Consider the following 25632-nt stretch of genomic DNA (forward strand, 5'->3'; position numbering starts at 1 on the left):
TCATTCACTTGTCACTGAATGTTGTTATTTTTCCCCTTTCTTATCTTTTGTTTTCTTTTATTTTTTAGAATGATCACTATTTGAAAGCGTAGCCAGAATAAATGAGCAGAGTGAATGGATGAAGTTCTTACCATGCACTGAACAGCGGAGCATCAGGTGCAAAGCTCTGGGAAAATGTCTGCTTGCAATACCTTTACTGAACACGTCTGGAAACCTGGTGAATGTAAAAACTGCTTCAAACCCAAAAGCTTGCACCAATTGCCCCCAGCCTCTGAAAAGACTTCCCTCTCACATGGCAATCTGAAAACCAATGCAAACCACAGCAACAACCACCGTGGTAGAAGTACAGGAAATTTCCGACCCCCTGTAGCAAAGAAACCCACTATAGCTGTGAAACCCACCATGATGGTGGTAGATGGGCAGAGTGTCAGTGGTGAGATCAGCACACCTGATCATTGTGAGAACAAGCCAGTAATTGTAGGGTGGAACCGAAACAAGACTGTTTTAAACAAAAAGCCACTGAACAATAATAATGAAGATGAAATTGAAGGTTATAGCCATGTTCATGGGCCTTATGGCAACAATGATAGTGCAGGTAAGATACCAAACAATAATAATAATGGACTGACAGAAGTGTTGAAGGAAATTGCAGGTTTGGATACCACATCTCAGCTAACAGGAAATGAAATGAACTCAAGGGAAACGTTTTTGGGAAGAATAAATAATTGCTATAAAAGATCATTAGAAAGACAGATCCCTCCAAGCTGCATGATGGGTGGAATGAAGGATTCACATAGTAAGCATGTTATTCTGAGTGGAAGCACTGAAGTGATAAGTAATGAAGGTGGGCGTTTCTGTTACCCAGAATTCTCCAGTGGAGATGAGAGTGAGGATGATATGTTTTTTGGCAGCATGCAGGAAGAGCATGAGAGTTGGGATGAAAGTGATGAAGAGCTGCTAGCAATGGAAATTCGCATGCGGGGCCAACCTCGCTTTGCTAACTTTAGAGCTAACACCCTGTCTCCTGTCCGGTTTTGTATTGACAAAAAATGGAACACTGTGCCTTTAAGGAACAAGTCTCTCCAGAGGATCTGTGCTGTAGACTATGATGATACCTATGATGAAATTTTAAATGGTTATGGAGAAGAAACTGTGATCCTTTATGGGCAAGAAAGCATGCAGAGTATGGTATCATCTGATTCCACATCTCCTGATTCTTCTTTAACTGAAGAGTCTCGCTCTGGAACAATCAGCAGCTCGCCTCAAAAACTCTGCAATGGAAGGTTATCTCCCAGTACCCCTAAGGAGATCAAGTTGATTGAACCAGATTATGAGAGTCTTTGTGATAAGCAGCAAGTGAAAGACATGTCAAAAACTTCCAGAAACACTGCAAACATTCTAGAGACTCACAAGGCAGTTCTTGCACTTAGATTGGAAGAGAAGGATGGCAAGATTGCAGTACAAAGTGATAATCAAGAAAGCAAAAGTACTACAGATGTTACTGGTCAAGCAGTGATTATAAACTTGGTACCAATGGAAGATCAAGCCAAACCTTATAGAGTTGTAAATATGGAACAACCAGTGTGCAAGCCTTATACTATAGTAGATGTGTCAGCAGCCATGACCAGTGAGTGTGTGGATGGTCAGACTGAAAGCTCAGAAACCAAAAGTACACCATCTAACCCAAATTCACCAGGAACTCCAGGTGCATCGATTATATCTACTACTGCATCATCTGGGCGAGTAAATGCCAATCTAAAAAAATCCAGTGCAGTTAGATACCAAGAAGTATGGACCTCTAGTACTAGCCCACGACAGAAGATGCCTAAGGTGGAATTAATCGCTAATAGTTCAGGACCTTCTGTCCCTCCAAGGAAAAGCAGCCACAAATCTGCTCCTACTTCACCTACAGCCACAAATATTTCTTCAAAAACCATCCCAGTGAAGTCACCCAATTTGTCTGAGATAAAATTTAATAGTTACAACAATGCTGGCATGCCACCTTTCCCAATTATCATTCATGATGAACCTACATATGCTAGGAGTTCAAAGAATGCTATCAAAGTTCCTATTGTAATCAATCCAAATGCGTATGATAATTTAGCCATCTATAAAAGTTTTCTAGGGACCAGTGGAGAGCTGTCCATCAAAGATAAAACTACAAGTGTAATAAGCCACACATATGAAGAAATAGAAACAGAAAGCAAAATCTCTGAAAATATACCCAGCAAATCCACTGAATTTACCCAACCCAAGAGGGTAACTAATAGCACAGAGTGTAAATTGGGTTCTGTGGCTCAGAAAGTTCAAGAGTACAATAGCTGTCTCAGCAAAGTTCAGACACAACCACAAAGAAGTCGTAGTTTTGACCACAGCTCCCCAACAAGAGTTCAGAAGACAAGTCAAGAGCCTGCAACCAAAATGGAAGGAGCACAGGAGACTTCTGGTGGCAGCAGCAATAGGGAAAATGCAAACACGGTGCTTTCTCAGATTGTGGCTTCTATCCAGCCCCCACTGTCTCCTCCAGAAACACCTCAATCAGGACCCAAATCTTGCAGTGTGGAAGAATTATATTCCCTACCACCTGATGCAGATACCACTAAAAGCAGCCTGGTACGACCCAAATCTCTCTTTACCGCACAACCCATCAATGATACTGAAGTATCCGGTGCCACAGAAAGCACTACCACTAAAATGCAGAAGGATACACTTTCAAAGCCACTTACCACCCATTCGTCAAAGACAGTAACAGGGACCCATAATACCACAAGCCCCAAAATAGAGCAAGCACCTCCATTTCCCCCTCCACGTTCCACTTCTTCACCTTATCATGCAAGTAATTTGTTGCAAAGACATTTCAGCAACTGGAGCAAACCAACCAGTCCCATTAGATCAACAGAGGCAGAGTCAATACTGCCTTCAGAAGGTCGACGAGCTGCTGATGCAAAACCCAAGCGCTGGATATCCTTTAAGAGCTTCTTCCGCCGCAGAAAGACTGATGATGAGGAAGACAAAGAGAAGGAAAGAGAAAAAGGGAAACTAGTGGGTCTTGATGGAACTGTTATACATATGCTGCCCCCTCCTCCAGTTCAACGCCACCATTGGTTCAGTGAGTCAAAAACAGACTCCAGTGAGAAGCCATCCATTGTTTTCATGTATCGATGTGAACCAGCACAGGCTGAACCAAACACCGACCAGAACAAGGCTGGAGTGGAGTTTCCAAATGAAGATACAGTGGCAAAGGACAAAGCAGAAATGGAAGAGATGTTGACAGAGGATTCTGAACAGAAAATTAAGAGTCATTCTTCACCATCTCAGATTCCCAAGAAGATCCTCAGGTAAACTGCTGCTAATAGCATATGTCTTTTTAACTCACTCATTCAGTGTTGTAGAATGTGCTGTACATTTTTCAGAAATGGGAAATAATTTAGGGGCTTTATATAGGACTTTATATGTGCATGTGTAATGTTTTTACAGTCTTAGCATTTTACTGGATAGTTGTTTTTCATTAGCGCCTTTGTTCATATGAACAGCATCCAGTATTTTGAACTGTCTTCGATAGGTTGCTCTTGTTCTACTGAATCAAACACACATGGCCCTGAATTTTTAGATTTAACATGATATTTCTATGCTATAGAAGACTAAAGAACTCTGGTGTAGTAGTGGAGGGTACATATTTAGTGGAGAAGTAGAAAGTGTACTGACTATCTCTCTCTCTGTCATGTGCCCTTCCAGAGTTAAAAAACACGTCTCCAGCTGTAACACCCCATATTGATAGTCCATGTCATTGCACAAGTTTTATTAGCATGTATTTTATTATGCTGATGGGAGGGAGTGTCCATCAGCATAGTAAATCCACCTCTGCAAGAGGCAGTAGCTATGTTAGTGAGAGAAGTCCTCCTACCGGCATAATGCTGTCTACACCAGTGTTTAGGTTGCTGTAACTTACTACGCTCAAGGTAAGTGGTAGTGTAGACCAAGCCTTAGTGAAAGCAGGATACCTGTATATTAAGTCAAAAGATATTTTAAATCTTTTGTACCTATTTATTCTTTTAGTTGTACCCTGCCAGACAGAAAATTATAAAATCATAGACTTGTTCCTTTCAATGCAATGTCTGACCCTCACCAAAAAACAAGGTCAGGTCCTAAAGTTCCCTCACCCTATTTGTTCTCCATACTTTTGTCTATACAAGAAAAATGCACTGATTTAACTTTATAAATAGTTTTTAAACTGATTTAAAATGATAGAAATCTATGTGTGGACACTCTTATTTCAGTTTATCTTAAACTGATTGCTAATCAATGTAACCTAAAGTGAAATCAGCCTTTTTAAACTGCCCATAGGAGTGTCAAACTCACCCTTTTGCATGAGTTTAAAATCACACCTTTATTAAAACTGGTGCAATGAGGACTTATTTATTGTCTGTTTTTCTGATATTTTTTCATAGTTGGAAAGTTCAAGTTTTTGTTACAATGTTTCTGATGAAAGTTAGGGGTATAAAGTGGGTGTTATAATACTAGGAAGTATCACCATATTGTGTGCAGTATAGCACCTGGCTGAAATCAAAGCATCTTCAACTACCCTAGGGATGGTGTTGTTGCTTTGTTGTATCACACCTGCCTAGAGTATGTTTGTACTGTTACTGTTTGCAATAGTTAGTCTTTCTCTTTCCTGTTTTTCACCCCCTTTTAAAGAATTTTTCTTTATTTTTTCCCCACCAAGCTGTGGTGATAGTGTGAAATCATAGCTCAGAATTTTCCAAGGGTAATTATATTTTATTTGCTATTAATTCTATTTTATAAAAAGTACTAACTCCATTGTGATCTTTCTGAGAATATTTAAAAAAAGAAAAAAATGAACCATTGGGAGTTTTATGGGCAGAATAAAATTTGGTAGCTTTCTATGGCATTTGGCTTTCTGTAATTTATTTTTATTGCCTTTCATGCATTTTGATGTATTAAAGTAATTGTTTTTACTTGATTTTGATTGTGTTAAGGAGGGGGAAAGGAAAGCCAATATGGTTCAAGAATTTTGATTTGTCTATTTTTACAGTATTTATGAACCAGGCCTGGCTGCTTGCAGTTTTGCACCAATAGGAAGTATATTTGATTTACCAAGTGATGCTACGCTTGCTTTGTATTAACTCATCATATGTTAGCTAAAGGTCAATGCTAATTCAGGCTAAAATGTGTGGAATGAAAAAGAAGTTCAAAATCTTCAGTTAAGGACTGCAGCAAGCTTAGAGAAAAGTTGAAGATATGAAGATAAAGATCAATGAACATGACACTTTTCTAACTGAGAATGCCAACAACTGTAAAGCTCACTGAGAGATTACATTGATGACCTGAAAAGTAAGATGGGATTAAAAAATGTCAGATTGGTGGGGGGTCCTGAAGGCATATCAACAGGAGAAACTGAACTTTTTCTTTTTTATCCCATAGTGGATTATGAAGGTGGTAGAGATTGATAACTTTTAATTCCTTTAGCACAGTGTTGTGGTTATGATATTGCTGGAAAGGTCAGTTCATAACCCAGAACAGCACGTGCAGAATATTCATCTCTTGAAATGAGGAATAAACATTTGAAACTGAATGCATTTGAGTCTGTGATGGGGCCCTCAAGTGTTTTATCCATGTGATGGTCTTGTTTTTCTTGTATACATAGTAGTTAAAAAGATGCTGGCAAATATGAAATTGGCATCTCAGTAGAGGGTTTTTCTGAAAACCAAAATTAACTCCCCTCCTCCCCCTCAAGGATAGAAAAGTCTTTCCAGTAAAGGTTTCAAATTGAGATAGGATATAACCTTTCCTACTGTTTTTTTGTTTGTTTGTTTGTTTGTTTTATTTTTCTTTAAAAAAAAATCATAGTAACTAAATTTTACCAAATATTTGTAAATAAAATTTATTGTGTTTGGTGGTGCAGCAGTTAATCCTGTTCACTGTGGAAATTTGAGTGATTCTCTTGCAGGAAATTGCATTTAAGGCTTTGTGTTATGTCTGTGCAGAATGGAAGATGACTAGAGATAATTTCAAGGGGAGAGAGAAAATATGGAATGTAGAGCAAAGATCATCTTTATTCCAGAGAATTGTGGGATACCTTCTCCACCATTCCTCACACTCACTCCTCCATCAAAAGCCCTCTATCACAGCAATCCTCTCTGAGGATATCTACATTACAGCTGCATGCTAGCATCCCAGCCCAGGTAAACAGACTCAGGCTAGTGGGGCTAGAGCTAGCACTAAAAATAGCTGTATGGACATTGAGACTCTAGGCTTGAGCTCAAGTGGATAGCCTGAGCTTCTGATGCAGCTGCAAGGCCCACGCAGATATTTTGAGTGTGTTAGCTTGAGCCCTGCTAGTGGGAGTCACTGTGCCTGGGCTGGGAGGCTCACTCCCAGCTGCAGCATAGATATACCCTCTGGTTCAGAGAAGGGCTAGCTTCTCTGTAGAGCAAGTCAATACTGCTTCTTGGATTGGCCTCAAGGAGGAACACTAGATATCAATGTGAGTAGTTCTCAGCCCTTGCTGTCTGGATTATGTTGTGAACCCCTTTGCCGCCTCTTGATATGATTTACAAAGCTTTTTGTTTTTACTGATGTAGAGTATTTTAGTAGAAGGATTAAGTCTCGTTGTCCTCAGTTTAGGTTAGGCTATATGGCTGAATGTCACAGCTGATATGAATTTTACAGAGTGGGGAGGAGAGTGTAGCTAGAGTTATAATTTTCTTTTGTTATTTATCACAGCTCATTCAATGGACTTCTACCTAGAGGAGTTGATTACCACAAGATCAGTCTTGGTAAAGATATTTTCGAGAGTACTAAGGTCCAAAACCTTTAGTCTTCTGTGGTTTTGAGGAAAGAATATAGAGATGTCAATCACTGGCTTAGAAATGAGTCCATACTGGTACACACATCAGGTATATCCAACATATGGGAAAGGTCCAAATAATTATCACTTATCACTAGACACTGATACTTTCTCTGATCCATTCTCCACAACTACACAAGGTACCCCCCTCACTGGATGTCAACCTGTTGCTAAATGTCCCCATAAGATATTCTTCTGAACTTATAAAGGAGGTATTCCCTCTCTAACAATTGGGTTTTTTAATAGCAATTATGTCAGCCCGATGGGCATTAGAATGAAGAGTTCTGTCCACAGAACTCCAGTACTCTATTTTCATGTTGAGATAGTGGTTCTCAGGACAAAGCAATCTTTCATCCCTAAAGTCTCAAAAGAGACAGTACTGCAACCTTTCTGTCCCAAGTCACTGTGTCCAAGGGGAAAGCTGTGGAACAGCTTTGATGTCTGCACAATAATAAAAATATATCTACACAAAACTGAAGTATTCAGAAGATAGAGCTCATAATTTTGTCTTGTCGCCTAGCTGTAAGGAACAAAAAGACTTCGAAGACTTTGATATCTAGGTGGATCAGATTATGAATATCTGAGGCGTACAAGATAGAGAACTTATCATCTGAACTCATGCAGCATTGGCTCTTGGATTGAGACATACAATCTTAAGAAGAAACATACAAGGCTCCCCAACTTCCATACTGGAAGTTATGTCATCTCTTCATCAGTAAGGTCATAAGATGTGCCAGTGATTGACGGATCTGAGTTTCATCAAGATGCAAACAGACCTCAAGCCCATTATAAGATCTATGGATCTTACTGCTTGAAGAAATGAAATGTTTAGATATGTCATATAAATGTTTATAATGCTTTCTGAATTTAACAGTAATGTCTGACACTCCACTGTAAAGTTATACAATACATCAGGAATCCAGTTATAAATTCTGGAGATTTTAATATTAGGTTCCGTAACTGTGAGAGATTACAGATGTCAAGACTTTTAGAAATGCCTTGCAATCCTTAGGATTTTATAATGATATCATGTTCACACATTGCACAGAGAGTTTGCCTTTGAGAACTGCCCACATGGATTCCTGTTCTTGGGATTAACGCTTGGAATGTGAACTTGAAATCTTGTGAAATACTGTCTACTGGGATCAGTATCTTTACAAACTCCTCTATCCCTTGTGCAGGGTTCCAGCAGTGTAAATAGGCCCCAGCCACTCTTCAGTTCTTTCCTGAAGTGTATTTTTATTAAAATATTATTTTATTATTTTGTCTTAAAAAATAAAACAGTTTTTCAGCGCCCATGTCAGCTCTCTTGGGGGCCAAACACCAAAGGAAGCCTGATATTGCCAGGTATAATAGCAGACTGTCTTGATATAGGAGGGGAGCACCTGCCATCAGTTCAATGTAATTCCCTTTTATCTCCTGGGAAAAGAAAATGTCTTAGTAGGTTTTTAAAGGCAAAATACAATCAGTTGCAAGAACAATCCCGAAAGGACTCAATCCTGCCTTTACATTTCTGTAAATGGGGCAAAGCCCTAGCTAATCACTTTTCCACCAGAGACAATACCAAATATCTCTGGATCTACTCCAAAGGCAGGCAGGACCAACACTGCTAGATGCCATTCTCCTGGATTGGGGCCAGGAGTTACTCATTCTCTCAAATCCTGTTGATCACAAAGACCATCTGGAAAATTGTACAAGAAGGAATCAGAGTACTGTTGAAAGTCCCAGCTTGGGGCCATCTAGAATTGATATAAAAGCTGCAAATCCATCTTCCCAATTTACTTGCTCTCTTGTCTCAGGATTGGGATGAGGTTCTCCACCTGAATTCATATTCTTTCAGGCTGACAAAACTTATCTTCTGGACTGCTAGAAAACTAAATCAAGAATGTTCTGCAAAAGTCCAAAGTGTCCTCCTGGAAAGCAGGAAGTCCTCAGCTACGCAAACCTATTTAGTGAAGTGGGAGAGATTCTGCATTTACGTAGATCCAAAGATAATAGACCTGAGATGATCCTCCATCACTTTCATCTTGGACTGTTTACTCCGCTTGGAACAATGAACAGTGTCAGAGTTCAGTCAAGGTCTACCTGGCTGTCATCTTGGCTTTCTACCTTTCAAAGGGTGGATCAGCAGCTTTTGTTCACCCTGCTGTAACCAAGTTTATGAAAGGATTGTTCTGTATATTTCCTCTGGGGCACAAGCTACTTACATTATAGTATTAATATTTTTGAACCTTTGTCAGAATCTCTCTACCATCTCTCTGTGAAAGCAGTATTCCTCAGTGTCATTGCAAAAATCAATGATATGCACTCTCCTTGAATACAGTATTCATTTCTGTGTGCAGTATCTTTGTAAGCATGTATTCATTTCTAGTCATCCTGTCTGAAAAAGGATATAACAGAAATAATGAGTGTTCAGAGACAGTCAGCAAGAGAATGAGACTGATTAGAGAGGAGATGAATAAGAAGGGACATAATATAATTATATGAAATAGGGAATAGTGTACAGATGGTAAATCCAGCACTCCTGTATGTATTTTCTCAAAGTATAAGAACAAGGGACATTCAATTAAATTGAAAGGTGGCAAATTTACAAAAATATTGATAAAAAGAAATACCTTTTGCACGGACACGATTAAACTGTGGAACTCATTGCCACTGGATATCACTGAGGCCAAGAGTTTAGTAAAATTTATAGAAGGATTAGACCTATTGTATGGATAATGAGAAAACTATATTATATAGGATTTAAAAAAATGCTTTAGAGAATAAGTCAACCTCTAACTGTCAGGAGCTATGAAGAAACTTCCTTTATGGGTTGGCAGTTTCAAATTGTCAACTATGTTCTTTCACCTTCCACTGAAGCGTCTGTTCCTGGCTTCCTATTAAGAGATAGGAAACTGAACTACAGGAGCTACTGGTTTGATCTAGCACAGGGTTCAGCAGCCTTTCAGAAGTGGTGTGCTGAGTCTTCATTTATTCACTCTAATTTAAGGTTTCGCATGCCAGTAATACATTTTAACGTTTTTAGGTCTCTTTCTATAAGTCTATAATATATAACTAAACTATTCTTGTATGTAAAGTAAATAAGATTTTTAAAATGTTTAAGAAGCTTCATTTAAAATTAAATTTAAACTGCAGAGCCCCCCAGCCACTGAAAATCAGCTTGCGTGCCACAGGTTGCCTACCGCTGATCTAGCATGTCAGTTTGTTTTCCTGTTCTCATAATATAAACCCATAAAGTTACTCAGATACAAACCTGGTTGTTGATCCTTCCTACACTGTTTCATGAAGATAAGATGATCCTTCATCCTGATTCTAAGTTCCTGTCTAAAGTGATGTTTGATTACCATCTCAGTCAGGTCAACTTGCCTGTACTTTTCCTCAAACTTTATTCATATTCAGGGAGTTCAGACTTCATATCTTAGGCCTTGGCTACACTTGCAAGTTGCAGCACTGGTGAGGGGGTTACAGCGCTGCAACTTACTCGGTGTCCACACTTACAAAGCTCAGCCAGCACTGCAACTCCCTGTCTGCAGCGCTGGCTGTACTCCTGGTCTGCTGCGGGTGTAGCGAATCCAGCGCTGGTGATGCAGCGCTGGTCATCAGGTGTGGACACTCACCAGCGCTGTAATTGGCCTCCAGGGTATTAGGAGGTATCCCAGCATACCTTTTCAGCCTCTCTGGTCATCGTTTCGCACTCCACTGCCCTGGGCTCAGGTGACCCGCCCTTTAAATGCCCCGGGAATTTTAAAAATCCCCTTCCTGTTTGCTCAGCGAGGCGTGGAGTGCAATCAATCAATCAATCAGTGACCATGCCTCCACGACCCAAACGAGCCCCAGCATGGAGCACTGCCGAGCTGCAGGATCTCATCAGTGTTTGGGGTGAGGAAGCTGTGCAGGCACAGCTGCGCTCCAGCCGTAGAAATTATGATACCTACGGCCAGATATCAAAGTCAATGCAATACAGGGGCTATGACCGGGGACGCGGTGCAGTGCAGGGTTAAGGTAAAGGAGCTGCGGAGTGCCTACTGCAAAGCACGTCAGGGAAACCGCCGCTCAGGTGCTGCCCCCACGACCTGCCATTTTTACAAGGAGCTGGATGCGATACTGGATTGTGTACCCCACTGCCAATCGAGGATCACGATGGACAGTTCAGAGCCTGGAGAGGAGGGGGAGGGTGTAGAGGAACCCAAGAGGAGGCTACTGAGGTGTTTGGAGACTCCCAGGAGTCATGCAGCCAGGAGCTATTTTCCAGCCAGGAAGAAGCTAGCCAGTCGCAGCCGCTGGGACTTGGTAGTGAGGAACCAGCAGAGGAGCCTGTTCCGGTAAGAAGCTTTTATTATAAGGATGGAAATGTTTTTGGGAGGAGGGGGCTATGGCTGCCTGCAAGCATGCCTAGATGTGGAATAGCCCATTGATTTGGTCTATCACGTCGCGGTAATCTGCCCTCTGTAATCTCTTCAAAAGTTTCAGCCAGAGCGTGTGCAATGCGCTTCCGCAAGTTTATAGGGAGAGCCACCGTGGTCCTTGTCCCAGTCAGGCTAACAGGTCCGCCATTGTGCCGTGAGGGTGGGGGACCATTGCTGCACACAGGAAAGCTGCGTAGGGACCAGGCGGAATCCACATAGCTGTAGAAGACCCTCCCGCTCTTCCCAGGTGACCCGAGCAGCGAGATATCGGGGAGGTTAAAATTCTGTGGAAAATGCAGGGATACTGTTAAGTGCTATTTCCCTCTAGCTGCTCTTTGCTTTCCCCAAGTCACAGAAAGCCCATGGATTCCAGAGTCAAGCAGCCCCCCCTTCCCAGGTGAGCCGCCGTGTGCAAGATGGCTCTGAGGAGTACCTGCTGTGGCAGATGTGGGTGTAGGGTTCAGTGCTATTTCCCTGTAGCTGCTCTTTGCTTTCCCCAATGATCCAGAGTCAAGCAGCCCCCCTTCCCAGGTGAGCGCGTGTGGGGAAACTCACCATTTCTCTCTGCAGCTGCGGCCTCTCTGTGCTATGCTCGCAATGTGTAAATGATGCTAGAAATAGTCTTAAAAAACAATACAGGCTCTGTAGTAAAAGTTTATCTCTCTGTGTTTTTTTTAAAGTGACCTTGGATACTGCTCCATCAGCGCAGACTTCTGAAAAACTACGGAACTTAAGAAAAAAACCAAGGAAGAGTAAGGAGGAGCTGGTGAAAGCAGTTATGAATCTGTATTCCACAGATAATAAAAAGTTGCAAGACTGGAGGGAAAAGGAAAGCAGGAAAAAGGAACAGGCTGCCAAGAGAAAGGAAAAGGCTGCCAAGAGAAAGGAATTGGCTACCAAGAGAAGCACAGATCGGCTGCTAAGCATCCTGGAACGCCACACAGACCTCATGCAGTCAATGCTAGCCATGCAGGCAGAGCACTACCGTGCCTTCCTCCCCCATCCCAAAGCTCAACCCATTGTGCCCCACTGTTTCCTCAAAACACCCTTCTCCAGCATCCTGGTTCTTACCACCACCAGCTGCCCCCAACACCCATACGTTCACCTAACAGCCCTGAGAACTACGACCCTTACCCTATGCACTCAACCCCCATCACCATGCAGCATATTAATCCTGAAGTGCAGCAGGCATTGCACAGCACTCAAGGAAGGACATATTCAAACCTCTGACTTTACTGCTCATCACCCTACCCCCCTGCCCGTTTTATGTACTGTATTTTTAATAAAGGATTTCTTGTCTTTTAAAACAGTTTTTATTATTACAGAAAGTGTAACATACTGTACCACAAGTGAAAAATAGGCACTGCAAATCATTGCAACCACTGCACTTAACTCCTGTGGAAGGCACCCAACATTACTGTTGGCTTTCAGCCTCAAATTGCTCCTTTAAGGCATCCCTAATCCTTGAAGCACTGTGCTGGGCCTCTCTAGTAGCCCTGCTCTCTGGCTGTGCAAATTCAGCCTCCAGGCGTTGAACCTCGGAGGTCCATTCGTCACTGAAGGTTTCACCCTTCCCTTCACAAATATTATGGAGGATACAGCACGCGGTTATAATCGCTGGGATGCTGCTTTCCCCCACGTCTAGCTTCCCGTAGAGACTTCTCCATCTCCCCTTTAAACGGCCAAAAGCACACTCCACAGTCATTCTGCACCGGCTCAGCCTGTAGTTGAACCGGTCCTTGCTCCTGTCAAGCTTCCCTGTATACGGTTTCATGAGCCAAGGCATTAACGGGTAAGCGGGGTCTCCAAGGATCACAATGGGCATTTCGACGTCCCCACTGTGATCTTCCTGTCTGGGAAAAAAGTCCCTGCCTGCAGCTTCCTGAACATGCCACTGTTCCGAAAGATGCGTGCATCATGCACCTTTCCAGGCCATCCTGTGTAAATGTCAGTGAAACGCCCACGGTGATCCACAAGCGCCTGGAGAACCATAGAGAAATACCCCTTCCGATTAACGTACTCGGATGCCAGGTGGGTGGTGCCAGAATAGGAATATGCGTCCCATCTATTGCCCCTCCACAGTTAGGGAAACCCATTTGTGCAAAGCCATCCAGAATGTCCTGCACATTCCCCAGAGTCACGGTTCTTCTTAGCAGGATGCGATTAATGGCCCTGCAAACTTGCATCACCACTATATTCCAACGGTCGACTTTCCCACTCCAAACTGGTTTGCGACCGATCGGTAGCTGTCTGGAGTTGCCAGCTTCCAGACTGCAATAGCCACCCGCTTCTCCACTGACAGGGCAGCTCTCAGTCTCGTGTCCTTGCGCTGCAGGGTTGGGGCGAGCTCAGCACACAGTCCCATGAAAGTGGCTTTTCTCATCCTAAAGTTCTGCAGCCACTGCTCATCGTCATCCCAGACTTGCATGACGATGTGATCCCACCACTCAGTGCTTGTTTCCCGAGCCCAAAGGCGGCGTTCCACGGTGCTGAGCACGTCCGTTACTGCCACAAGCAATTTAGTGTCAGGCGCGTCAGCCGAATCTATTTCATCATCTGAGCTCTCCTCACTGTCACTTTGGAGCATAAGGAATAGCTCAACTGCCAGACGTGATGTGCTGGCAACATTCATCAGCAAAGTCCTCAGCAGCTCGGGCTCCATTTCTTACTGAAATCACGCGGCAGACTCACAATGGCACCAAACGGCTGAAAAGGGAAGCGATGCAGCACGGGTCGTTGGAACAGGAAGCGGAATGACCCGCATCCTTCCGTCCCCTTCCCACAACCCACAGCGCCAAAGTGGGACGAGGTGCTCTGTGGGATAGCTGCCCACAATGCACCACTCACAACAGCGCTGCAAATGCTACAAATGTGGACACACTGCAGCGCTGGTCGCTGTCAGTGTGGACACACTGCAGCGCTGGCCCTACACAGCTGTACGACCACAGCTGTAACTACCAACGCTGCAAAAATGTAAGTGTAGCCATACCCTTAGAAATCCAGAGGTCTGTATAGAACCAAACACATCTGTTGATTCCTTAGAATTTTTGCAATTCATCAGTAGAGGACCAGGGGCCTCAGTCCATCTCATGTATACGAGATTATGATCTTGCAGGAATCAGCCACTAAGGGATATCAGAGCACACTCAACTAGGTTATGGTAATTTTTATAGGTGTTATGTTTTTCCAGAAAGCTAACAATACATATTTAAAAGTTTTAAATGATCAGATAAGGCAAAAATATTGACAGGTTCTGAGTGATCCTTATGGGTTAATTAGTAGTAAGGAATTCTTTTCATTTTTCTCTATTCCTGCTTCTGTCTTTTGTGGGTGATGGGTAAGAGTTGACCTTTCATTAAACAACTGGTTGAGTGTTTAGGGTGTCTTAGTTTGAACGGTCAGACTCTCTCCCTTTCTCCCATAAAAAGAGAGGTGCTTGCTCCCAGGTATCACAACGCAACATCTCATTGCTGCCATTTTCAAATAGTTCATTTATTCTTTTTAGATATTAATATCACTTTGAATGCAGATTAAAATTTTTCACATACTTTTAAAGTTCAGTTAGTTTGAGCTCTTTAAAGACTTACAGTACATTTGGTGTTAGCTACAGTTGAAACTATTCTTACCTGACAAGTTAATGTGATACTTGGCAGAATAAAATAGTGTTCCAGTAGAACTTAAACTATATTTCACGTTACAGCAGTGAGAGAGTTAAGAAGGCTGGGCTATAACTTTGGTAATAGAACATTCCTTAAAGTATACTAGCACATCCATCTGACCAACCCCCTAAAGTAAACATCAAGGTGGAGTAGGTGATATCACTGTGCGCAGAGTTCAGCCTTGTTGCTCACAGCTTGCACAACTTGTAGCACATCAGAACGCTATGGAATCAATGGCTCACCAGAGTTTCAAGACATGATTAAAAGACTCAAGAAGGCCCTGAGAGAATTTCCTTTAATGGGGAATTGTGTGAGTGAGTATAATGGGTGAGTTCATTTTTTTTCTCTCTCTCTTGCTGTGGATATTCTTTTTGTTTGGCAAATGCTTCTGAACTTAGATTTAATGTATGTGCATGCATGTGTCTGGAACAGGGAATTAGTGTATTCTGTACCTTGCTATTCAATACTAAAATTGTTTTATGAGATATGAGAATTTCTATTACATGGTAGTATCAGAATGGCAGACCTATTATAGACAATTTATTTTGAACAAATATATTGGCGAGGTACATACAAGTATGTACAAGATTTGGTGGTGGTAGGATAACCTCAGGTCTTTAAAATGATTCCATTGGTTTTAAGAACGTTGTACCTGCTTTGATTTAATGTGTGTCTTAATTTGAAATGCCTTTGGTTAACTCTTTATGTGCACATATTTTGATGCATATAATGTGCTGTCTGCACCATTCCCATGCACGTTAATAAAAAGTGATCAATGATTTTGACACTAAATGATTAAAATTATAGCTTTTTGAACTTTGCCATTTTGTCTCTGCTCTGTTACTAACATGTTTTGATCTTGTTTTTATAAGTCTGCACTTAAAATTCCACAAGTATGAAATTTGAAATAGCATGTGCATACTATACATGAAATTTTGTACAAGCATGTTTTAGTGTTTGTAGTCTGAGTATTGATTTGTTGGGAGACTGCATTTTGTCAGTTTCGGGTTGGTGTAGAAACGTTTTTTACAATTTATAACAGGTCTGTAAGGGCACAGTCCTCCTTCTGATATGCAAATATAAGATCACCAGTGTATCATGGAAAATCGGCTGCTGTGCTGTGTGCACAAGCACAATGGGGCAGGTTTACAAAATACATACTCGTGTTCCAGTTCATCAGAAGTTTGGATTGAGCTCTGAGTTTTCATTTTAAAAGCTACACTGATATACAGATATAGGGCCAGATCCTAGGAGATTCTGCCCTAAACTTCTGTTGAAGTCAATGGAAGTTAGGGGTTCTTAGTATCTTTCAGGATCAGACCCAAATCATGAGAGGTACTGAGATTTTACTCTCAGAAGTTGATCCCTAATGAGTGTGCACATATGTTTAGACACAGAAATGTCATTAACCAATGTCTAAAATGTTATAAATAGCACCGTTCTTAACAATCGCTGATATAATTGCAATAGGCAGCAATTCACTGGGTAAACCTGGACATTACTAATTTTTATTTGGTATATATTTTGCATCATTTTGAACTATATTCAATAAATATAACACTTGTAAAATGACTAAATAGTTGATTTTCAAAGTTTCATTATGATGTAAAGCTATGAGTCTTCACAATTTGATTAAGAAGACTCCCACCAGTTGAGAGCAGGGAAGGAGAAATATCCCCTAGCATTGCTTGATGCATTAGTGCCTGGGTTTTAATCCTCAGAAATATTTTGTGCAGGTCACTATAAGGAGACAGAATGCTGGATTAGATGGACTATCGGTCTGTATTCCAGTATGACAATTCCTATCATGTTGCCAGAATTTGAAAATGTAGCTTTAATGTTTTATGCATTTCCTAGAGAGTTTAGGAGTATATTCTCCTTTATGTAAATATATAACTCTCATTAAAGGAAAATCCTTCTAACTGGTTTAAAACCAAACCTTAATCACTGTTGCTGCCTTATAAAACCTAGAGATGCTGTACGAAGTACTGTATTGTTATCTCTTTGTACTGCATGTACTTACATGTATTGACTATACTCAATTGTGTGAAACATTTTGTGATACTTTGGTATGAAAGATGTTTCCTACTATTAATACTGTAGTAAAAAGTGTATGCACTTTAGGGAGGAGAAAGAAAAACAACTTGATAGAAAGTCATTGTAAAAAATTTGGAGAGGTGAAAGGGACACATTTCTGTTTCCATTTCCCAGTTCTTTGCCTTTTATCTAAAGACATTTTATTATTCTAAACCTAGTGTTTTACTGATAACATATGGCAGGTAGCTTTGGCCACCAGGTGAATTTTGTTTGTTTGTTTCAGTCAAGTGCCAGATGAGACCACGGTGGAAGATTTGTCTCCTCAGATTCCAAGAGCTGTGTTTGTGAAGCAGGACATTGGTGGCAATGCCTCCGTAGTACCAGTGTCAACTTCCCATGTCCCACAAGGGGAGGAAGAAAAGGAGGAAACTTCAGATTCTTCTGACTTGAGCCCGTGCAGTGCTACATACAGCAATTTAGGTAAGTGCATTTACAAGACAAACTTCAGCCTCCATCCCACTTCGATGGCTTATCTTGATGTGAGGGCTTTTGTCTCTTAGATCAGTGCTTCTCAAAGTGGTGATCCGTGGACCAGTGCCAGTCCGCGAGCCATCAGCTGCCAGTTCGCAGCGAGTTTCCTCATAAGAGCATCGAACAGGATAATAATATGGCACTGGTCCGTGGCACGTTGGGGGAAAAGAATTGCCGGTCCCCCACATCAGATAGCTTGAGAAGCACTGTCTTAGATCACCTGACACCCTTTTGAAAATTTTGCATTCTTAAGGAGACACTGACCCCAAACTTCACCTACTTTTTAAATATCAATTTACAGTTCTTTGTTGAAAAAAGATGCTATTGTATCGTGCTTTATGAGCAACCTGCAGAAGAAAGCCAGTGATGAAGTAAAGATTTATTCAAAATTCAGTAAGAATTTCCTTTCTAAGCTTTCAAGGAATTATTTAAAACTGAGGAGAGGGGGAATATTTGTAAAATTACAAAAAATAGCCTTTTGGTTATCTGTATTAAATGTCTTGTGTAAGAAATGCCTTTTGAGAGAGCCACAATTTTTCCACATTCTTGTATTTTCAAAGCCATTTTACCAGAGAAAAGTTTTGAAATAACTACTGTATAGATTATTTAACTCTTTCAGAACAATTACTAGATTAAAATATTTTTCCTGATATCCTCAGTGAAATGTGGGACTTTTTCTTTTACAATCTAGATGATGATTCCTGGCATATTTTGAAGCACCTTTGTAAATAACAATATAATTGAATTTTATTCTAAAAATGTTAGTGATTTACTTTTAATCTTGCAGACCAATTGAAAAGATGTATGTTCTGAAGAACATGCTGCATCATGCATGCAGCCATCAGTGAATTCCTGTCCCATATTAAAGAGCTGTAACTGTTTGGGTTTTTGTGCAAGTTTTTCTGAGAGGCCAAAGGAGGGAAGTTAAATAATTCATTATCAACAAGTGACACCAATATTATAGGCACAATAGATTTTTTTTAAGGATTTTTATTTAAAAGTACTGCGAAAATAGAGATATGAGCATATAAATTTCCTAGTAAAACAAAAATAATCAAAAACCACCTATTTCATACTTCCTTTATTTTTAAAAACGTGATACTAATCAAAATACTGAAAGATTTTCATTAAGGCTCCAGTCCTGCAGACATTTAAGCACGTTTAACTTTTTGCGTCTCATGAGACTGACTGACTGCAATGGGGCTGCTCCTAAGTGTGTAACATTAAGCAAGTCAACATGTTTTTGCATGATCAAGGCCTACGTTTTGAAGCCTTCAGTTGTATAAATTCTATAGATAGGTGAGTGATAAATATTCAGTGAAAGTAATGTGCTTGTTGTTGACTAAATAGCAGACGACTAGCTAACTCAGTTCCACAAATGAAGCATTACTTAGTTATTGTTTATAAATCACTTTGAAGATGAAAGGCATAATGGAACTCTTAGTATATATTTATTTATCACTAATCTAACAAAATGCTCCGGCTGAGAGGAGGAAACTCAAAGTTTGGGCTCTCCCATGGAATTGTTCAAAGGCATGATGGCTAGTTGTGGTTTTAAGCATATAGGGTTTTGTTTGTTTTTTTGATAAATTAGGGCTCAGCTACACTACAAAGATAGCCAAGTCAGTGGATCTGGTTCACTAACATGTCTATACTATAGATCCATTTGTAGTGTGGATAGGACCTAGCCATATTTTAGCCATGTCTGATGATCAGGATGTCCTATGATCAGGTATGGCAATTTTAAATCCCTCAAGGTGTGAAATACCACTCATTGCCAGTGGCTGTTTATGTGACAGCTTCCATTCAGCCTTTAGGTTTCATTCTATTGAAGGACTACTTATATTAAAAATGCCTTTTAAATAGTGACATCAAGAATTTCCTTCTGAGCCATTTGATACATTTCAGCTTAAGTTTCTCATGAAAGGTTTTAATGCTGATGACAGTTATTACAGGGTACATCTACATTTAAAATGCTACAGCGACACAACTGCGCCACTGTAGCGTTGCAGTGTAGACACTATGTATGCCAGTAGGAAGGGTTTTCCCATCAGCACAGGTAATTCACCTCCCCAAGAGGCGATAGCTAGGTTGATGGATGAATTCTTCTGTTAACCTAGTGCTGATTACACTCGGGGTTAGATCAGCTTAACTATGCCACTCGGAGTGTGGATTTTTCACACTGCAGAGCAACATAGTTAAGCTGACTTAATTTTTTAATGTAGACCGATCCTCAGATTTTAGAACAAACATGCCTCATGGTGTAAAGACTGATTCTTTCTTCAGTAAGTCACAGGATGCTTAATCCTTTTTCCCTGAGGAACTCTCCCTTGACGGCTCAGGGAGGCGAGAGAGCTCTCTGCATCTCTCCAGTGGTTCCCCCTCTCCATCACATCAAACATAAGTTGCTTGTATTCACTTTCAAGATCCTTCACAATCAGTCCCCACCCTGTGTACCATCTCTTATTCACAACCCATGCTCACTTCTAATCGGCCCATGATGACAGCCTCCATTGCCCACTTGTTAAATTTTCAGACAAGCACTTTTTCTTTCTCCCATACTGCCCTTCACATTGAGGAGGTGTTCTGTGTAAACATCTGAAAAACTACTCATTCTCCTTCTTCAAAATCCTCCTTAAAACTTTCCTTATCTGTGATGTCTGCAAAACACTTAAGAATGGCTATGCTATTCGTGTGCTTAGACCCTGCCTATCATGCTGGCAATATTGCCCCATTGTTTCCATGTTCCCCTATCTGTCTGTCTGTCTACCTATCTCTTGTCTAATATACTTAGATTGTAAGCTCTTTGCAGAAGAACTGTCTTTTTGTTGGGTGTTTGTTGGGTGCCTAAAGCAATGGGATCCTAGTCCATGACTAGGGCTCTGAGGTACTACGGTAATACAAATACTAAATAATAGTAAGAGTAAAGAGGTGATAGACTCATCTGAAATGTGGTGATAGAATTTCAGTTCAATCAGTCTGTTGTTTTGCCAGTATATTTCCCAAACACTAATACCCCAGTATAAAGTTATGTAAAATGGTATCCCTTGGCTTTTATTTGGAGTAGACAGTATTTTTTTTTCCTTGGGTTTCTCTCAGATTTTCAGTGACCTAAGTTAGGTTTCCAGATGTGAAGGAGTTAATAGCTAACTTTAGGCTTGGTCTGGTAAGCCTAAGTTGTAAAAAGCAATGCTGCCATAAATGGCATGGAATTCTCTGGCTTCAATGCAACTTTTCTTTGCTGGTTTGTTCACTCATTCACTCCTTCTAGTACTGATCAAGTGAGGGCCAGGCTAGGAGGTTTTATAAATAATTCCTCTTTCTTTTTAGCTTTCACCACAGGCAAATGACAAATGTTGTTTATTTTATGCAGTCAATAAATTGTACTTGTATCTGAGTGGGAAGAGGAAAAAAATGATTTGACTTAGTGTCTTCTTCATTGAAACTTGCACCAACAGTTTTATTTCTCTAGTTCAGATTTACAGTGGAATGTTTGTACTGTAGATCATAGTAAATACATAAATAATTTTGACTTATTATGTTATCATAGTTGTGGTAGGGTTAGTATAGCTCTTCCATTTAAATAAATACCTGTTTCTCAGGGCTTAAAACTCTAGATTAGTACTTACCTGGTATACTCCAAAAATTGAATTTAATTGGAAAAAAAAAAAAAAGGAGTTTTGTTTCATTGTTTGTTACCTAAGTGTTAAAAAAAAAAAAAAAAAAAAAAATAGGAGCCAGATTCTGATCTCAGCTACAGCAGAATAACTCTACAGTAACTCCATTGACTTCAGTGGAGTTACTTCAGATTTACACTGATGTAACTGAAACTAGAATATAACCCTTGTAGTTTACTAGGTTGGATGTTTTGGGGGGCACTTGTAAGTAGGATTATATCAGTTCAAAATACAGTTTGTGGCAAACTCTATCTATAATGTAAACATGGTCTTCATACTGGGTAGACAAAAATAATAATAGCAATTTACAGCAGCGAAGTTACTGAAGTTTAAAACTCATCTTCTGCAAATCCGCACTACAATTTTTTTTTAACATATTCTTGGCAGGGGTTTTGTTTTGTTTTTTGTTTTGTTTTTTACAGATAGCACACGTCTTAACTTTGTAATTTACATCCGATGAGAATATATGTACAAGTAATGCAGCTTTTGAAGTAATTAAAGACATATACTAACCCAAAAGAACTGTTCTTATGCATGGGCTACATAAAAATTAAAAATCTTTGTAAATATAGAGATATCTGGGACAATACCCAAAATGCTCCTTTTTAAGGACTTTTTACAAAAATTTTGTATGTCTATTTTTGAAAGAGATATTATGTTTTTCTAAAAAGCCTCAACCTGGCCTCTGATTTTGCACCTGAAATTTTATGCCCAGAATAATTTTAGGCTTTACACATTTGCATATGCAGTCAGGCAGTTACACATGTAGAGTAGTATTTTCAAAAGCACTCAGGAACAAAGAATGAAGAACCTACCTACAGGATGGCAGAGTATCCTGGGAAGCAGTGGCTCTGGAAAAGACTTTAGAGTTGTGGTGAATAATTAGCAGAACATGAGTTCCCTGTGCAATACTCTGGCCAAAGGGCGAATGCAATCCATGGATGTATAAAAAGGGAAATATCAAGTACAAGCAATACTAACTCTGTATTTGGCACTGGTCTGACCACTGCTGGAATACTGTTTCCAGTTCTGATGTACACTGTTCAAGAATTGAAAAATTAGAGAGGGTTCAGAGAAGACCCATGAGAATGATTAAAGGATTGAAAACGTGCCTTAGAGTGAAAGACGGAAAGAACTCAATCTGTTTAGCTTATCAAAGTGAAGGTTAAAGAATGATTTTATTGCAGTCTGTAGGGAATTACATAGGTTACAAAACGCTGATAATGGGCTCTTCAGTATAACAGATGAAGATGTAACAAGATTCAATGTCTGGAAGTTTAAAGCTAGACAAATTTAGACTAGAAATAAGCTGCACATTTTTAATAGGGCATAAACAACTCGTGCCTCCCCATACTGGGGGGCACAATCTAAAGGGGAAGACGTGACCATCCCACATGTCTCCTCTGCCCAGTGACCCCTCCCTCTCACCTTGCGCCCAGGTTGGGACTGCCACGTTCTCCCCATCCCACGTTACTGGGGGGTTGCTCTGTCCTTCTCACCCTGTACCTCCCTTTGCCCCCACACATTCAGTTGCTGTCCCTTGCAGCCAGGCGGGAGTGGATGGAGCCACTTTTGCCTGAGAGAGCCTGGTTGGGAGGCAGTTGGTGGCCCGCTCCCTGCCTGGGCTCAGCTGATGGGGACAGACTGAGCAATCCAGAGGCTCTCCACTCTCCTGGCATGCTTGGCCCCTGTCCCTGGAAGCCAAGTCCGGGCAGGCAGCGGGCCACTGCTGCCTCTCAGCCAGGCTGTCTCAAGCAGAAGTGGCTCCATCCCACTCTCCTCCCCCAGCTGCCAGGGAGAGCAGCCAAATGTGCTAGGGAGTAGGTGCAGAGTGAGAAGGGTGAGCCCCTCTGCCTAGGGTTGTCAACCCTCCCAGTTTTGCCAGGAGTCTCCCAGAAACTGGTTCTATCTCCCGAGGCTACTGAAGCCAAACCGGGAGATTTTAGGTGCTAAAAGTCTGGCGGTGCAGCAGGGCTAAAGCAGGGTCCCTGCCTGACCTGGTCCCGCACCACTCCCGGAAGCAGCTGGCACATCCCTGCAGCTCACACTGCCTTTGCCCAGAGCGCCAACTCCACAGCTCCCATTGGCCAGGAGCTATGGCCAATGGGAGCTGTGGGGACAATGCCTCCAGGCAGGGGCAGCACACGGAGCCCCCTGCCCTCCCACCCCAGGGCTGAAGGGATGTGCTGAGAGTGGCGCGGGGCCAGGGCGGGCAGGGAGCCTGCCTTAGTCCTGCTGCGCTGCCGACCGGGAGCCACCCGAGGTAAGCACCGCCTGGCCGGAGACTGCACCCCGAACCCCCAGTCCTAAGCCAGCACCCCAAACCCCCTGCCCTAGTCCTGAGCTACCTCCCACAGCTTGCTTTCCACACCCCAAACCCGAGCCCCCTCCAGCACCCAAACTCCCTCCCAGAGCTTTCACCACCACTCCTTGTCCCAGCCCGGTGAAAGAGAGTGAAGGGGGGAAGAACGAGCAATGGAGGGACGGGGGATGGAATGAGCGGGGCAGGGCCTCTGAGAAGGGGGATGATGGGTGTATGGGTTTGTGTGATTAGACAGTTGGCAACCCTACCTCTGCCTCTTGCCCCAAGCAGGCCAATGTTGGTGGGAGCATTTGACTTCCCCATACCCTTCCTACTTGTCACCTCACTGTGAGGGTAATTAACCACTGGAATATACAGAACAGCGTTGTGCAACCTCTCCCAAATTGATGGGGAGGAACTGGGGATATATCATGCATATCAGTTACTAAATGTTACTTTTCCTTTAGCTAGAAATTATTTATTACTCTTTTGGTGGTGGATTTCTCTTTATTAATTATTGTGTAATTATCTAATTCACTTAATTTGTATGTGGAGTAGTTTCACAGTGTAGTAGCATGGATGCCTTGACCAGGCATTTATCAGCAAGTGTTACTATGCTTTTGTGAAAGGACTGATTATATTGTTGATAGTTATGTGTTTTTCTCATGGTTTGTTAGTAATTTGTATTAGTTATAGTCAGAGTGTATCAAGGAGTGAATTATTGTATTGATATTAAAGATCAGTCCAACTAATCTGCTAATTACACAGAGAATCTTTTCCAGAATCTACTTTATGATACAAATACATACACGCAGACCAACTGCAATATCCAAGCCAAGAGAGCATATTTATAGAATCAAGGGCAATAGAGCGATAATATTGCATCGGGACATAAAGTACATCTCCTGGATGTTAATTTTCCTTTCTTTGGGGGACTGAAAGGGTGGAATGTTTGGGGAATGGATATGAATAAGTTGGAGACTTAGTGGTATTCCAAGTAGTAGAATTGTCTTGATTAATTAACCATGTTGTGGAGAGCATGTGGTACAGGCATAGATGCAGAGGCCAATTGTCGGATTAGCTTTGCTGTCTCCTTTTGCTGAGACCTTATGTATTTATTGAAGATTTTTCTTTGAAACTGTTGGTCCTCAAATTTCATTTCCTCCTTATTCTGGAAATAGTCCAGCATCAGTTCCTTGTCCTCTTGAATGAACCTGCCAAGACTCTTTCAAAAAGCAGACTTTATTTTCTCCTCTTCAAACTGGAACATCCAGTTTGAGTTCCTTTTCATCCCCCTCTTCGTGTTCAGGAATCGTTTTACCACTTTTACTTGTTTGTGGACTTCATGTATCTCAGGCATTTTACATCTATGTATCCAGTTCACCTGCCTACATTACTGCTCTGAGAGATCTATGATGCTGTTGTGGTCACTACAATGAAAAATAAGAAATGTCAGCGTTAATAAGAATAGCAATAGCCTATCCATCCCTTGACATATCAAAAATTAGGATAAAATTAACACTTTCAGTGTAGTTTTGAATTCCAATGTCTTTCCAAAAAGCATTTTCTCTAGTCTGAGATAGTAATGACGTATAATTAGAACAAGACTTAAAAGAATAAAGGAGCATGAGATATAGATTATTATGAGAATGGGACAAAGTAGTGGGGCAGAAGGCCTGAAGGGCTTGTTCTTATTCTCATACTGGAATAATAAAGGTTATTTCTTGCAGGCAAACAGGAATGTCAGAAATATGTCTGTGCACAGAATGATATTTGAGGCCGCATCAGACATTTTTCCACTCATTAGCCAAATATGTGACCAATTTCAGGAATTTGTACAAAGCCTTGGTTTGAAGGAAGGATCCTCTGAACTACAGTCAAAATTTCCTATTATTTTTATAGCACTTTATTTATATATAGTATCAGAGGAGTAGCCGACGAAGTGGGTATTCACCCACGAAAGCTCATGCTCCAATACCTCTGTTAGTCTATAAGATGCCACAGGACTCTTTGCTGCTATTTATATATAGTATCTCAAACTACTTGACAGTGCACGCTGCTGAACAGGAATAACAGAAAAGAAAGGTATGTTGCAGCAGTATTAATATAAATAAAATTAGTGCATGTTATTTGCTAAGAGAAGAAATAG

At 41.2% G+C, this 25632-nt stretch overlaps 1 protein-coding gene across 2 annotated transcripts in view; it reads left to right on the plus strand.

Annotated features, from left to right (window-relative positions):
* PEAK1 (pseudopodium enriched atypical kinase 1) overlaps positions 1–25632 on the plus strand; it is a 235539-nt gene that overhangs the window by 176233 nt on the left and 33674 nt on the right. The window contains exons 5-7 of one of the 2 annotated variants that reach the window (XM_075069520.1): positions 69–3338; positions 15147–15263; positions 17257–17453. In XM_075069520.1, the coding sequence (XP_074925621.1) occupies positions 175–3338; positions 15147–15263; positions 17257–17453 (3478 nt within the window). In that variant the 5' untranslated portion in view covers positions 69–174. The remainder of the gene's footprint in view (positions 1–68; positions 3339–15146; positions 15264–17256; positions 17454–25632) is intronic. The other variant, XM_032799753.2, reaches the window with a different exon arrangement.

Source organism: Chelonoidis abingdonii, chromosome 9 (genome assembly GCF_003597395.2).
Source record: "Chelonoidis abingdonii isolate Lonesome George chromosome 9, CheloAbing_2.0, whole genome shotgun sequence".
NCBI classification, from domain to species: domain Eukaryota; kingdom Metazoa; phylum Chordata; order Testudines; family Testudinidae; genus Chelonoidis; species Chelonoidis abingdonii.